Below are 14,290 nucleotides of genomic sequence, written 5' to 3'. Positions count from 1 at the left end.
CTTAGGACATGCCCGCGGCTGTGATACACTTTTATAGTGATACTGTGACGTCATACATTAGCCGACCAATGAGCGTCGTGCGGGGGTGGAGCGCCGAGATGGGGGATGGATGACGTCACGCACAAAGCGGCAGCAGGTGAGCCGATGGATTGGCAGGCGATCGAAAGCCGGGACGACGCCTCCTCTCGGCACATGCTTGGAATATTGTAGCACCCATGACACAGCGATGGTAGCCAAAGAACCATAGCATGCCACCCCGCGCCCCCCCCTACTTTTCGGTCGATATCTCCTAAACGGCTGGAGATATCGCCACCAAACTTTCAGGACCCCTTCGGGCATCAATTTTACACATTGTGACCAAAAATTTTTCCAGAGGCTATGATAGGTTGGCCACAAATGACGTCAGAGTGACGTCATGTTCTGTCATTTTCGACCGAAAAAAGACCTTCGCGAGAAGACCTGTCAGGACTACAGCTTTGAAGATACAGAAAAATGATCAAGACATAAAAGGTGTAAAATTGACAGGGCTACAAAACTGCTATCTCGAATTTTTGAAATTTTTGAGTTTTGACCCCCAAAAATCAAAAAAGCATTTTTTCGGATATATTCGCCAAAAAATCCAAAAAGTTTTTTGAATTTCGAAAAAAACCGGAATATATGTGATAGTGCCTACCGTCTTCTATCTACATACCAAATTTCAGATCGATACCTCGTTTTTTGGCCAAGTTATAGTGAAAAAACTGTTCAAAAATGATGACGTCAAATTTTCAAACTCAATTTTTGGCAATTCTAGAACTCGTAGAGCAAAACGAAGACCACCATTAGACTCCCCGTGACGAGCTGCATCGAATAGATACCCATGTTATGCAAAAATATCAACTTTGAAATTTGACCTAATTTGACCTGACCTTGACCTGACCTTCACAAAAACGTGACCTAGGCTGGCCCCAAAGGCTGCCTAACCCACATAATCGCATTTGTCATGTAAAATGGACCATAAAACATGTATCACACGACACATTCATATTGTGACCCCCGGTGACCTGACCTCGCTGTGACCTGACCTGGTATCAGTGACCTCAGATAGCAAGGTATGTGTTTGACGAACAATGTACCATCGATGGTTTTCAATAAATTACCAATTTACTCGCTTTCACAGCACATTTCTTGAATTGCCTGTGAACGGTGAAAATCTGACCTTTGACCTGACCTGTGACGTCATCGGTTTGACCTAGGTCAATGAAATTTGGTCACAAGGTAGTTCCCAGGTGGGGCTATCGAACGTCGTTTGAATTTTGAAAATCGGCCGGTAACTTTCCGAGATCTTAGGGGGGGCCGAAACGGCCCCCCCCCCCTACGGGTGGTAGGGTCCGCCGGTAGCCCTACGGGGCGCGGGTTAACCCTCGCCCGTATTGGTGCTTTGCAAGCCACGAACTTATTAGGGGAGAAGGGGGTCCGTTGAACCCCTCCTGTCGTTTCGCCCCTGATCGAGCAAGAGCTTCGCGAAAAAAGCGAGCGTGTTGCCCGTGACGGTCCTATGTCATCGGTTTACCTTCCAGGTCAGGACAATGACCCAAAAGTAGGGAAAATCCGGACCTATTGGAACGTCGTAAAGTGTGGCTATCAATTTTTTCGGGGAGCTGATCACGAATATCATGTTAGTTTTGATCACAGATGACATCTTCATGCATTTGGGCTAGATCGGGGCAGGTCAGGTCAGGTAAATTGTTGGTAAATTGTTCGTCAAACACGTACTTTGCTATCTGAGATCACTGATGCCAGGTCAGGTCACAGAGGTCAGGTCACTGGGGGTTACAATATGAAAGTGTTGTATTGCCAGAAATTGAGTTTGAAAATTTTACGTCATCATTTTTGAACAGTTTTTTTCGCTGTAACTTGGCCAAAAAACGAGAAATCGATCTGAAATTTGGTATGTAGATAAAAGACGGTAGGTACTCTGACATGTATCCCGTTTTTTCGAAGCTCAAAAAGGTTTTTGGATTATTGGCTAATTTATCCAAAAAAATGCTTTTTTGATTTAAGGGGGTCAAAATTCAAAAATTTCAACAATCCGAGATGACAGTGTTGTAGCCCTGTCATTTCTATACCTTCTATGTCTGATCATTTTTCTGTATCTTCAAAGCTGTAGGCCTGCCAGCTCTTCTCGCGAAGGTCTTTTTTCGGTCGAAAATGGCAGAACATGACGTCATTCTGACGTCATTTGTGGCCAACCTATCACAGCCGCTAAAAAAATGTTTTTATCACAATGTGTAAAATTAATGCTCGGAGGGGTCCTGAAAGTTTGGTAGCGATATTTCCAGCCGTTTAGGAGATACCGACGGAAAAGGACGGGGGGGGGGGGGCGTTTCGGGTGCGGGTTAAGAGACGACTACCTATATGCTATTATTTAGAGACAAATATATTTGTCGATAGAATTTGGGGGTACTGTTTTCATTCTAAAAAGTTTTCTACGCTTTTCATCAGGTAACTGTTGATATATTTTTTTTTTAGACATTTTGTAAACTGTAAAGCCTGAGCTGTGCCATTTTTTATCCACTCCCAAGACGTGCCACTGCTCGCTTCTGTTGTGCAGGAGTCATCGTCAGCATGGTTTCCGTCGGAACCATTGACTGACGTCCATATGCGCCTGTCCGACTACCATGAGTTTGGTGTCCAAGAGGTGTACAAATACAGGAGCCAATATGCTAGAGGGCATGTCAGGTGTAAATCACGTCAATCTGCAATTAGGCCGAGTACGCCTGTAAACCTGTCCGTTCCGGTGGAGTGCGGCGTTCCGGGCGGCCCAAACAGGAGCGATACGTCCGTCGACGACAGGTGGGACGACTCGATAGCGAGTTTCGGGTCTGACTCGGTGCTGTTGTCCAGTCTGGACCGCAGTGAAATTGAACCCCGCAGTGACTAGTGACCACATTGTCGGAACCAGAGCCCGAGTCTAACTAGGGACACCAGGCGCCGAATCTGACGGATAAAGCCGCTGAACGCCTGTGAGATGTCACATTTATAGGCCCTGAAACCGAATCATGCCATATAGGAACGTCATTACCCGGCCTTTCCTCGGGTGAACGGGGCACTAGTTAGTTATACTGCTGTCCCCTAGATGGCATTGCAGTCAGCGCCTGATTGTATGCTGTGCCGCATGGCTATATCTTTCGGATCTACGTCCATAGATAACACTGGCAGTCATGGCGCCTGAATAGATGCTGTGACGCACAGCCCAATCTTTTCAGTCTGCGTCCATAGATGGCACTAGTGATGAGCGCCTGAAGTTAGGCTGTGCCGCACGGCCCAATCTCTTCAGTCCTTGTCCATAGATGGCACTAGTGATGAGCGCCTGAAGTTAGGCTGTGCCGCTTAGCTTAGCTTTGATTGCTGAGCGCCGCGCCGTAGACAGTAGAAGCCAGATGGTGAAGCTCACTGCAAGGAATCTAATAGTATAAGAGTGTTTAGAGTATACTGGGAGACATAAATATGCGCATTTGCTATGTACCGAACTCTCCGAGTAAACAACTGTCCAATGTCCTTCATAGAACATACCTACCAGGTCACCTATCCGTGCTTCTATCCTCAGGATACTGAAATCCTTCTCCTCCACGCCGCAACCCCCCTCCGGGCTGGACAGGCAACTTTATCTCATGCGGGCTGCTCCCTTGGAGCGGCACCGCTGCTCCTGAGGGAGCGCACCCCGTAGCCGGGTGCAGTGAGTGCCTTGGGGCTGGGTGGCCTGTCCTCTGGACGGGCTCAGCCCCGGCGACTCACTAGGGTGCCTGCCCAGACCAATGTCTCCCCCTAATTCCTATCATCCTTCCGGCTCTGCAATGGTCTTGTCGACCGAAAGGGCCTAACCCAACAAAACAAACAAACCTACCAGGGAGATTCGAAAGCTCCGTGGGACAGACAACGTAATTGAGTTCTGACAGGTGTCAGGAAATGCAGCCATGTGAAAATTCACAGATGTACGTACGTACATTCTCAAATATCTTCACATTTGATGATTTGAGCCTGAACGTCAACTGGGAGATAAGTGCTTGCTTACCTACACATTTATACACACATTTTATCAAAATCGTCAATCGGTTTTGTCATACATTCATTTCTCATGCTTTAGAAAAAATATGATGAAATTAAATAGAAAAAAGAAGTTCGACATCCAATTGATTCAAGCAGCCTGAGGCATGTCCCATTAGAGTAAAATTATTGGGCACTTATGTTAAAAATACACCTTTGTTTATTGCCTCGTCGGCATTGCTTTGATCTTGTGTTACTCCACGGTTTTACGTCTGCTTTGGTCACTAACTTATAATTGGTATAAAGGGTGTGACGACGACTCGTATCTATCTACATTCTACAATGCTAAGTCTTTTGTAAAGGGAATCACCACGATAGAAATAATTACAACGCCAATTCACACTTCTCGTCAGCTGAATAGGATCCAAGACCCGGTGGATTGAAATGCCTTCTGTCCGTGTGTCTTGTAAAAAAAAAAACGTCCGTGTGTCTTGTCGCTCCATGGAGTGCGGCATCCCGGCGGCGGCTGGCCGGGCTATCGAGCCGGGCGGCGGGCCGACGGCAGTCCGCCGGCTAATTGGGCCATATGAGGCCGGCTTCAAGTACCACTAATAAAAGAGCCGACGAGTGACGCACGTCCTCTGCGTTCATCATGGGCCGATATGGGACCGGAGTCGGACCGGGCTGAGCCGTCGGAACTACTGCGGCGCAGTCGATTAGGCTTGGAGTCGATCCCTCTAACCCGATCTCGCTGCTACCTATAGGAGGTAGGTATTCTGTCACTCTGCAGTTCGGCTGGAAGGTGTAAGGAGAGTCGGAGACCCTAATAAGGGACAAAGTATTGGTTCACCATCCCGCCGGTGTATGACCGGCGTTGCTGCTGGTGAAGGAGCCTGCCCGCGACCACTCATTGTCGTACCTACCGAGCTTCCCAGGACTCACCGAGATAACGTATTGCCCCGGCCGCCCGCTCAGAGAAGCGCTAATTGAGACGAGCGGGCCCGTTCTCCAGGTGCACGCGCCGCCTCTCCCCGACGGCCGCCGGAACAGAATGAGACACTATGGGCTGGGCGCATCTCATTTGCCTAATGGCGCTGACCTGGTGTGCAAGCGGCTGTGTCGCACTGTGAAGGAAAGGCAATGAATGTGGGTATATACAGAGGGAAGCGGGGAAAATCCCAATGTCGGAGGCGCAGCAATCACAGCCCATTCTGCAGATGTCTTTATCAGCTGCCTGAATGTTCCATGCTTGAAGCCCCTCTGACCCCCCATAATTATCATCTATAGGTAAAGTCACCATGGATTCGGTAGTAGGTACCCACACCAAAGCCTAGAGCTTCTACTATTATCTCATCCTAACAAGAATATGCATTATAAAAATAAACAAACGAGTGTCAATACAAATCCAACCATGCTGGAATTGTTATCCCGACACGGTCACAGAGTTAGGTATCTAGGTACCTTTTAAGTTTGTTTCCCATCTAAAATGCATAAGCTAACAGAAATACCTATTTTCTGCAGTGGTGATCCATTCCCTGCCAACAAATAATGAACCCAGCAGGCAGCAACCTATTCCTAGCGCTTGTCGAAACGTCACATGCGTTCATTGGTGATGAACAGGTTCCACAAAATGTAGCGTTTAGACAATATCATGAATATGCACACGCGGACACGGGAAAGCTACAAATTTGTATCCTCCTTATGGTCCAGCAACAAAACATAGGTACGGCAATGAAGTAATCTACCTACTCCTGCAGGCATTGGTGGAGAACCGTTTTCAAAGTTGGTGTGGCGCCAGTTGCTTGGAACTTAATGCTATACAGCAGAAACGTAAACGTTGACCGCCTGACCGCATCTACGTAAACGTATACCTATTGCAGTTGCCAAAATATTTTATAATCATATTAGTATCTAGTGGATTACTTGTCTTCTTTCCTGAAACTCATTGTTCATCAGCATCATCATCGATCATTTATTCTTTATGTCCATCCAGGTAAATGGCTTTTGGGGACATTAAGGTCAAAGCACATGCAAGGATAAAATAGGATAAAACGAAACCGAAAGCTAATATTACCTTGCACTAAAATGCATAACACCCATACGAAACTTTTTATGTTTGTTCATGAAACAAACATTTTTATTTCATATTTTATATTTTTATAAAACTGAAATCCTTAAATTTCATAGTTTTAGCCCTGAGAAGTTGGTATGGCATTGCCATACCATCTTTCAAGTTGGTGTGGCGCATGTCATGCCTGCCATACTACATTCTCCACCCATGCCTGCAGCATGGATCCTGTAGGTAAAACGGCCAGGACGTGGCTCATCTCGCCACTGTAAACCACGTCCGGTCAATCACCAAGCGTGGTCCGCTATAGGTAGGCTACCTCAAGAAAGTGTAGGCCGTGGCCCGTGAATTCATTCTTTCGCAGGGTTTCCATTATCGAGTATCGATCGAACGACTGTACGTGACTGTAAATACACATACAGTGCACATACCTATCCAGAAATGCTTTACCGAACGCAGCACTTTTGTGCAATGACGTCATATACATAGTTTCATATATCACTCACTAGGTGGCACATTGACAGTGAATTAAAAAGTGGCAATTAAGTATCCTTGATTGTTACATTTGTGGGGCGCCGTGTTGTGTGCTCTGTTGTGTTTTGTGTTATTTTATGCAATATCGATTAGGTAATTTGACTTTCATTTAAATTTATACGGTGCTTGTTGCTTGATCGTTATGTTATCTTGATGTTATCAAAGACACAGTGTGATGAAGAACTAATTTTTAACTAGTAATAATTTTGACTTGCTCGTATGAACCTGAGAGAAGTCTATCATTATGTTGATATTTCTCTAGATACCTATTGGCTATTTTACCTATTTTCTATTTTCTAGATACCTATTTTGTTGATATTTTTCTAGATACCTATTTTAAGCCAATTTTTTAGTGCTGCCAACATTTTCCCCGCATTTTCCACTGAGTATTATGGTTGTATGCCCATTATTTGACATGTTTCAGCTAGATATTGGGTAGTTGTAGACATTGTGCTTTAATAATCTTTGACCTATCTGACTGCCGTCTGTCTGAGTTTCAGTATCATCCTACTTCAAGTCATGAATAACCCAACAGAAATGGTGGTGGCCATTTCACTGGCCATCCTTGGTGTTGTATTTTTTGCCTGCGTCATCATTCTCATCTACATCTGCCGCAACCGCTTCAACCAGCATAAGAAATTGGTCAACTATATGGACTTCAAGTAGGTGCAGTAATTTCTTTCATAGTTCAGAGTTTGTGTAACTTACAATATTCATAAGTCTTCAGTTTAATTGAGATACTTAGCTTCTCCCAAAACAGATGGGAAGAGCTCCAATTCTTATTCACTCTAGAGGACTAGATATTTAATCTGAATCTGCAATCTGTATGGTTGGATGCAAAAGGGGCCTAACACAGATTGTGTTGTTTTGTAGACAGGACAGTCAGCTGATCACAGAGGAGTGGACAGACATGGAGCTGGATGACGTCAACTTCTCGCCTCAGTTTGAGTCCATCCTCAGCGATGCCCGCTGGGTTGATGATGCCACTGGTAAGCAGCAGTTCTGAATCATGTTGATTGAAGGCTATTGCCAAATATTGTGTGATTTCTTTGCAAAAACATACCTAACATTTCTTTGTGAAATCTGGGAGCTGGGATCTATGTGACCATGTTCATCTTTTTTCTGCATGTTGAATGCTTGACCTGAAGCAGTTAGGTTAAGGCATTACCAAAAGGGCTACAGTTTCACTTTCAGTAATGTCAGACAGAAACAGACTTATTACATTTCCAGATAGCTCAACAGACCTATAGCATTTGTTCATTGGCTCTATATTCCGCTGTTATTGGTTACAAAAAGTATCTTCTTTTGCTTCTTTGCTCCTGCTGTTTTTGGATTTCTGAGCAGGGTGATCTAGCAAGCAGGTTATCTCCAGCTTTTGTTGTGGTGGTAGAATAACATTTTTTTATACTTTATCTGAGCACCATCCATCCCATACCATTGTGCTGGGCTTTTGTGATTTGCAGTCTAGCTTGCTGGTCATGGGGTACTGGGTATGTCCCTCATCCTAATCACCAGTCCCTCGTCCTAGCCCATCGGACACTCGCTCCAACCAGCTGGGTTCTCCTCGTATCTGACAACCCCTAGTCTCAGCTAGACAGTCAGTCACAGCCTGACGGGTGGCTTGCTGGGGAAGCAAGTAAACCAACCGAAACGTGACGATGGTTTCCGGTGAATGTTATTGACTGTTTGCTGTCTTAGTAGATTCATTTGCTCTCTGTCTTAGCAGGTGTAATCAGCATCTGTTTTGGTCTCATCTCATTTTTTTTTAACATAACCACCATCCCACCGTTTTAGTGTGCATTTTTCCTGCTGTGATGCAGTAACGGGGCAACTAACTATCCTTACATGAATGTAGAGGAAGGGAGGAACAAATAACGAAAGCCATGCTTCGAAGGAACGAGTAGCAAAGCTCCAATTTTGAGTAACGGTGCCCAACCATGGTAAATGCAATGAAAAAATCACCGAGTTATATAGTTTAGGAAATGGAAACTACAAGCATTCCAAAGTGTACTTGACGACTGACATAAATTCTTCTGCTCTCATTGGAAGGAACAGGATTTCTCCATAACACGCAAATTGAGGAATTGTTATTAGTCGTTATTCTGCACCGTCTGTCCACTTACGTCAATAACACTGCGGTGGCGATACCGACCCCGTCTGACCGTCCCCTGTCCCCAGGACTGGTGCCGCACTGTCTGGACATCCTGAAGACGTGCCACCAGTTGACCGAGTACCTGGTGGCGCTGGCCATGGGGCCGGTGCGCAAGGAGCGCGTCCAGGAGATCGCCGAGGTATCGCGGCTCATCTCGCCGCGCGTGGACGACGTGGTGCGCTCCATGTACCCGCCGCTGGACCCGCGCCTGCTCGAGGCGCGCAGCTCGGCCCTGGTGCTCAGCGTCAGCCAGCTGGCGCTCATCGTGCGGTGAGGAGACGCGCGCGGGTGGGTGGGATAGACGCTGGAAGGGCTGTCCGTGTGGTGAGGGTGGCGAGAATACGAGGCTGCCGCTTGGATTCCTACGTCATGTGCCGTTCATGAAACTGTCGTTAGTCGTTTGTGGAGCGATATTACATCCCAAGCTCACAATGCTGCATCTACAAGTATATCGTAGGATGATAGGATGGGGATGTTGACTTGGATCATGGATGACCCATGAGGTGGCCGATATTGTAACATGGATGGTCGTTGGGTGTTCCATTTTGTGTGGTACCTATCCGGCGACCGATGATGTCCTGTGGTCAGTGGTGTGTTTAAGTGTGCTCTGTCCAGGCATGTCGACTGCCCAAGTGATCGCATGACCCGGCCAATGACATCGCGTACAACTAGAATTGATTTTACGGCTCCTGCCAGACTCTTTCTGTCCTGTTCTGCACTGTCCCTGTCATCAGCCTTGTCCTGTTCACGGTCGGTGCTACACAGGTGGCGCTCGAGCTCAGTTGCCTAGGAGCCGGCTCATTCCCTGTTGTGTGCTACTGCGTGTCCGTGCGGTGTTCACTGTTCAGCTCAAGTCAGCGTATGCCAACCGCCGGTAAAAGGTAGCAGATCTGCGTGATTGTGTCTGTTTTTGCGTGGACTCTGTAGCATTCGGATCGGACATGTGCACTGTGTACTGTGTAGCGTTCGGCCTACGATCCGCTGACGCCATCCCTCCTCTCTGCCAGGTCTGCCAGTAACAGCGCCAACGCCACCCACTTCCAGATCATCACCACCATGCTAGCTGACATGAACGACCACCTCCGGGTACGTGCGTGGGTAGCCTGTCGGCTCCGTCCGCTCGTCAGAGTCTAGGGGTGCAGGTGGGGCTGCCAGGGACGGGAAATAGCTGTGAGCAGTAGGACGTGGCCAGTAGTTCACCTTTAGAAAAATAGAAGGAATAGACAGGATGGCAACGATTTGCCATCGAGTAGGACAGAAAATGGCAGACACTTGACAGTTAGCTAAGTGATGGACATAGGAGGGTAGGGATGGTATTGAGTGGGATAGATGATTGAGGCAGGTTAGAGAGCACAGGCTCAGCATGATCGACTACATGATTGATGTTTCTGTGTGAAACGCCTGTATAACCGGCCTACGGCACAGGAGTACTCTGACACCCTGACTCTCTCGCCCATCCACAGGTTCTCCGCGAGGCGGCGCTCAACCACGAGGCGTGTCTGGGCGAGGTGGCCTCTGTGGGCGGCCCCGACGAGAGCACCGCGTGAACCGCCCCCGCCCCCGCCCCCGCCCCCGCCCGGCGGAGGCCCCGGGCCGGCGCGGGGGCCGCCGTCGCCGCCAGGGAGCAGCGTGGCGCCCTGAGCCGCCGCCGCCGCCGCCAGCGCGGTGAGCCGAGCGGCACTGACCACACCGCACGGGAGTAAACACTCGGCTGGGGCGTTATTTTACACTTAAACGCTGTAGTCGCTGGCGTTCTTCGTGAGTGTACCGCCTCTTGTACACGGGGGTACGGTGGGGAGGATCTGAAGGCCACATGGGCCGCTCACACTGCTTTGTGTGAGCCTCCTGTATAATCATTTACAATAAGACAAATACTTATATAAGAATCGTTTAAGCGGTCATATCTCATAAGTGACTATATCTGATTCGGTGACACCGGCTTGAGCTGAGCTTGGAGTAAATCATGTTTGCAACCTTTTTTCCGTCCATTTGTTTTGACGTTTGAAAAATGACGTAAATACTCGTGTTGGGAAGTTGATAAAAATGTTCCAAACTCGGGGTTACTACCAAAATAAGCCCCTAGGCAACACAAAACCTAGACAAGCCTCACACATTCCTTGCTGCGTGCATTTTCGCCGATACACGCGTTTGAGCATTGTCATTGCATAAAATATCGCATATTTCTCACGTGTTGTGTGGTTTTCTCAGCATGATTGTTTAAAAATTATCTCATCCGCCAGATCTGCCTACTTTATTCACATTCCCTAGGCCTAAAAGCTCATTGCAGCCACCTCGGTTGGAAAATGATGTTACTGGCTGAGTTTTACCGAGCACATTCCTGCCGTGCTGTCTCCAAGTGTGATTTGCTAGACGGGGAAACGACTGTACCTGTGATTGCCGTTTCTCTGGATGATACGAACGTGTGTTTATGAATGCGCTTGTGTACATGCTGTGTGGTATCAAGTTACACCCGGCGCTCGAACGACGGATCTGTGGCATTGGGCCAACCGTCGATAGATCTGAATATGAATTATTTTGGTGAAGGGACGCCTATGCGTGTACGCCATTTTTTTTTTTTGTCACAAATGAGATGCTATGGAGTTGTTTGCAATGGCGCACCTGGATCTGAATGCAATGCGTGATATTGGGCGTTGGTAGTTTGGTGACAGGGTGATACGGTTGTGTAGAAAAGCTGGCGAATGACATCGTTTAGTTGTAGTTAAGCCTTTGAATTTGGTGCGCGTGCATGTGAACAGTCGTACCATTTTGTGTGGGGCGCTGGGCTGACGCTGGGGCTCTGTTTCACCACTATACCGTGCGTGTTGTGCGTGCGCCGACCGTACCAAGGGTGGCCCGGGCGGCCAGGGATGACCTGAACCTACCCTCCCGCTCTGCCCCGGCCGGTCCGATCGTGCGTCGCCACTGCGGGTGGTGAACCGCTCCCCAATCTCCTTATTACTTATAGTTGGAAGTAGTCTAGCTGTCTGCTGACGGGTGTAGTTACATAAATTGCGATGATATAGAAACTAAGCTAGACTTCATCAGACATGAAGTCATTGAGATTATTTTATCGTGAATTGTGTAGAAAGATGTGTGGGGAGGCATCGTAACATAGGAGGTTTTCTAACCTCATGATGCTGCCGTTTTCTCAACGTCTCGAGTGCTTTCGCGATGTGCCGCGTTTTTATTGAACATTTACTCTTCCAAAAGTTGTGCCTTATAAATATTGGAGGTCCTGCTGTCATATCTGATTATTCAGTGGATACGTAATGTTTCCTCCAACCATAGACGCTGGTCCGCTCGAAGCGTGTAACCAGACGCTTCCAAAAGGGAACAGAGCTGCAGTACGGCCACCAATTAGAACCAGCTGCTTTTTGCGGATAGTTATTGTTCTGATTTTGAAATTTTAGCACATATAGGTATGCTATATGTACCAAGCTAGAATAATACATATTTTGGATACAGTAGTGTTTTCTTTTTGTGTGGTACAATAATGCTGGAATGCTATGACGACTCACGAGTGACCGATAACCCTTCAGGAATGTTTTGTTTTCCGTCGCGCGAAAGCGGTAAGATCCCCCGCTGCTTTGTCCCTGTGGGAGCTGAAGCATGCTTGGAGTTGCCCTTAACCCGCGCCCCGTAGGGGGGGGGGCCGAAACGGCCCCCCCCCCCTGTCCTTTTCGGTCGATATCTCCTAAACCGCTTCAGATATCGCCACCAAACTTTCAGGACCCCTCCGGGCATCAATTTTACACATTGTGACCAAAAATTTTCCAGAGGCTATGATAGGTTGGCCACAAATGACGTCAGAATGACGTCATGTTCTGTCATTTTCGACCGAAAAAAGACCTTCGCGAGAAGACCTGTCAGGCCTACAGCTTTGAAGATACAGAAAAATGATCAAGACATAAAAGGTGTAGAATTGACAGAGCTACAAAACTGCTATCTCGGATTTTTGAAATTTTTGAGTTTTGAACCCCAAAAATCAAAAAAACATTTTTTTGGATATATTAGCCAAAAAATCCAAAAAGTTTTTTGAGTTTCAAAAAAAAAAACGGAATATATGTGATAGTACCTACCGTCTTCTATCTACATACCGAATTTCAGATCGATACCTCGTTTTTGGCCAAGTTATAGCGAAAAAACTGTTCAAAATTGATGACGTCAAATTTTCAAACTCAATTTTTGGCAGTTCTAGACCTCGTAGAGCAAAACAAAGACCACCATTAGACTCCCCGTGACGAGCTGCATCGAATCGATACCCATTTTATGCAAAAATATCAACTTTGAAATTTGACCTTATTTGACCTGACCTTGACCTGACCTTCACCAAAACGTGACCTAGGCTGGCCCCAAAGGCTGCCTAACCCACATAATCGCATTTGTCATGTAAAATGGACCATAAAACATGTATCACACGACACTTTCATATTGTGACCCCGGTGACCTGACCTCGCTGTGACCTGACCTGGTATCAGTGACCTCAGATAGCAAAGTATGTGTTTGACGAACAATGTACCATCGATGGTTTTCAATAAATTACCAATTAACTCGATTTCACAACACATTTCTTGAAATGCCTGTGAACGGTGAAAATCTGACCTTTGACCTGACCTGTGACGTCATCGGTTTGACCTAGGTCAATGAAATTTGGTCACAAGGTAGTTCCCGGGTGGGGCTATCGAACGCCGTTTGAATTTTGAAAATCGGCCGGTAACTTTCCGAGATCTTAGGGGGGGGGCCGAAACGCCCCCCCCCCCCTACGGGTGGTAGGGTCCGCCGGTAGCCCTACGGGGCGCGGGTTAAAGCGGCAGGACACTCAGCAATTGAAGTGTAGGTTCGATGAAATGCCTTCTGTGTGAAAAGGTATCTATTTAGTTGATCTTTACATCTTGTGGCTAATCAATCTAATCACGTCTTGTACGCTCTGGACAATGGCTTCTAGCTAGACTCTTCCTCTCGTTCTAAGCCGCTAAGTTGCATTCTAGAACACTTGCAGACGTAATATTTACGATGAGCTTATTGTTTTGTCAAGTGACGACGGGTTTGCAGGAGACTGCCTAGTACCTTGATCTCGATTGAGACTTGTGGAGCGCTAGTTAGTGCGCGCTAAATGTGCCGATGAAGAGCAGAGAGCTGCCTCGCTGCAAAAGGAAACTCCGTTCTAACCGGGAGGTCATATCAGATGATCTACATGTAAGGACATTGCGTAAATAAGTGCGCGTAGAAGATACACGCTGTGTGAAACGTGATACATATATCACTGTGTGCAATATGGGGAGAAAACGTCACATTTCATGTGAAGATATGACGTAGATATTGCTTCACGAACAATGCATAAGGCAAGTTGGCCTTGTCTCAGCACCATTTTCCTTTTATGTTTAAAACCTAAAAAAAAAAAAACGAGAAAAGACCGATGGAATTGATATGTGTAAGGCCACTTATTGGCCGTTCTGTCAAGTGATTCACTACTTCAATAGTCACTTACTGAAAAAAGCAATATTCCCTCT

The 14,290-nt window shown here is 46.9% G+C and overlaps 1 protein-coding gene across 2 annotated transcripts; it reads left to right on the top strand.

Annotated features, from left to right (window-relative positions):
- Window positions 1-6,667: 6,667 nt before the first annotated feature.
- LOC122368042 (transmembrane protein 98-like) lies at window positions 6,668-12,244 on the top strand. Of its 2 annotated transcripts, none has more exons than XM_043341652.1 (6): window positions 6,668-6,721; window positions 7,129-7,290; window positions 7,502-7,617; window positions 8,807-9,050; window positions 9,788-9,866; window positions 10,244-12,244. In XM_043341652.1, exons 2-6 carry the CDS (start codon window positions 7,148-7,150, stop codon window positions 10,325-10,327), a joined length of 666 nt encoding a protein of 221 aa, XP_043197587.1. In that variant the 5' UTR covers window positions 6,668-6,721; window positions 7,129-7,147; the 3' UTR covers window positions 10,328-12,244. The 2 variants fall into 2 exon arrangements, with proteins under 2 accessions (XP_043197587.1, XP_043197577.1); XM_043341642.1 differs by lacking the exon at window positions 6,668-6,721 and adding an exon at window positions 6,752-6,825.
- Window positions 12,245-14,290: the final 2,046 nt, after the last annotated feature.

The sequence above is a fragment of the Amphibalanus amphitrite genome, unplaced genomic scaffold, assembly GCF_019059575.1.
Source record: "Amphibalanus amphitrite isolate SeventyFive unplaced genomic scaffold, NRLGWU_Aamphi_draft 000031F_arrow, whole genome shotgun sequence".
NCBI classification, from domain to species: Eukaryota; Metazoa; Arthropoda; class Thecostraca; order Balanomorpha; family Balanidae; genus Amphibalanus; species Amphibalanus amphitrite.
The sequence above is the reverse complement of the archived record's forward strand: the minus strand, read 5'-3'. Positions and strand labels throughout refer to the sequence as shown.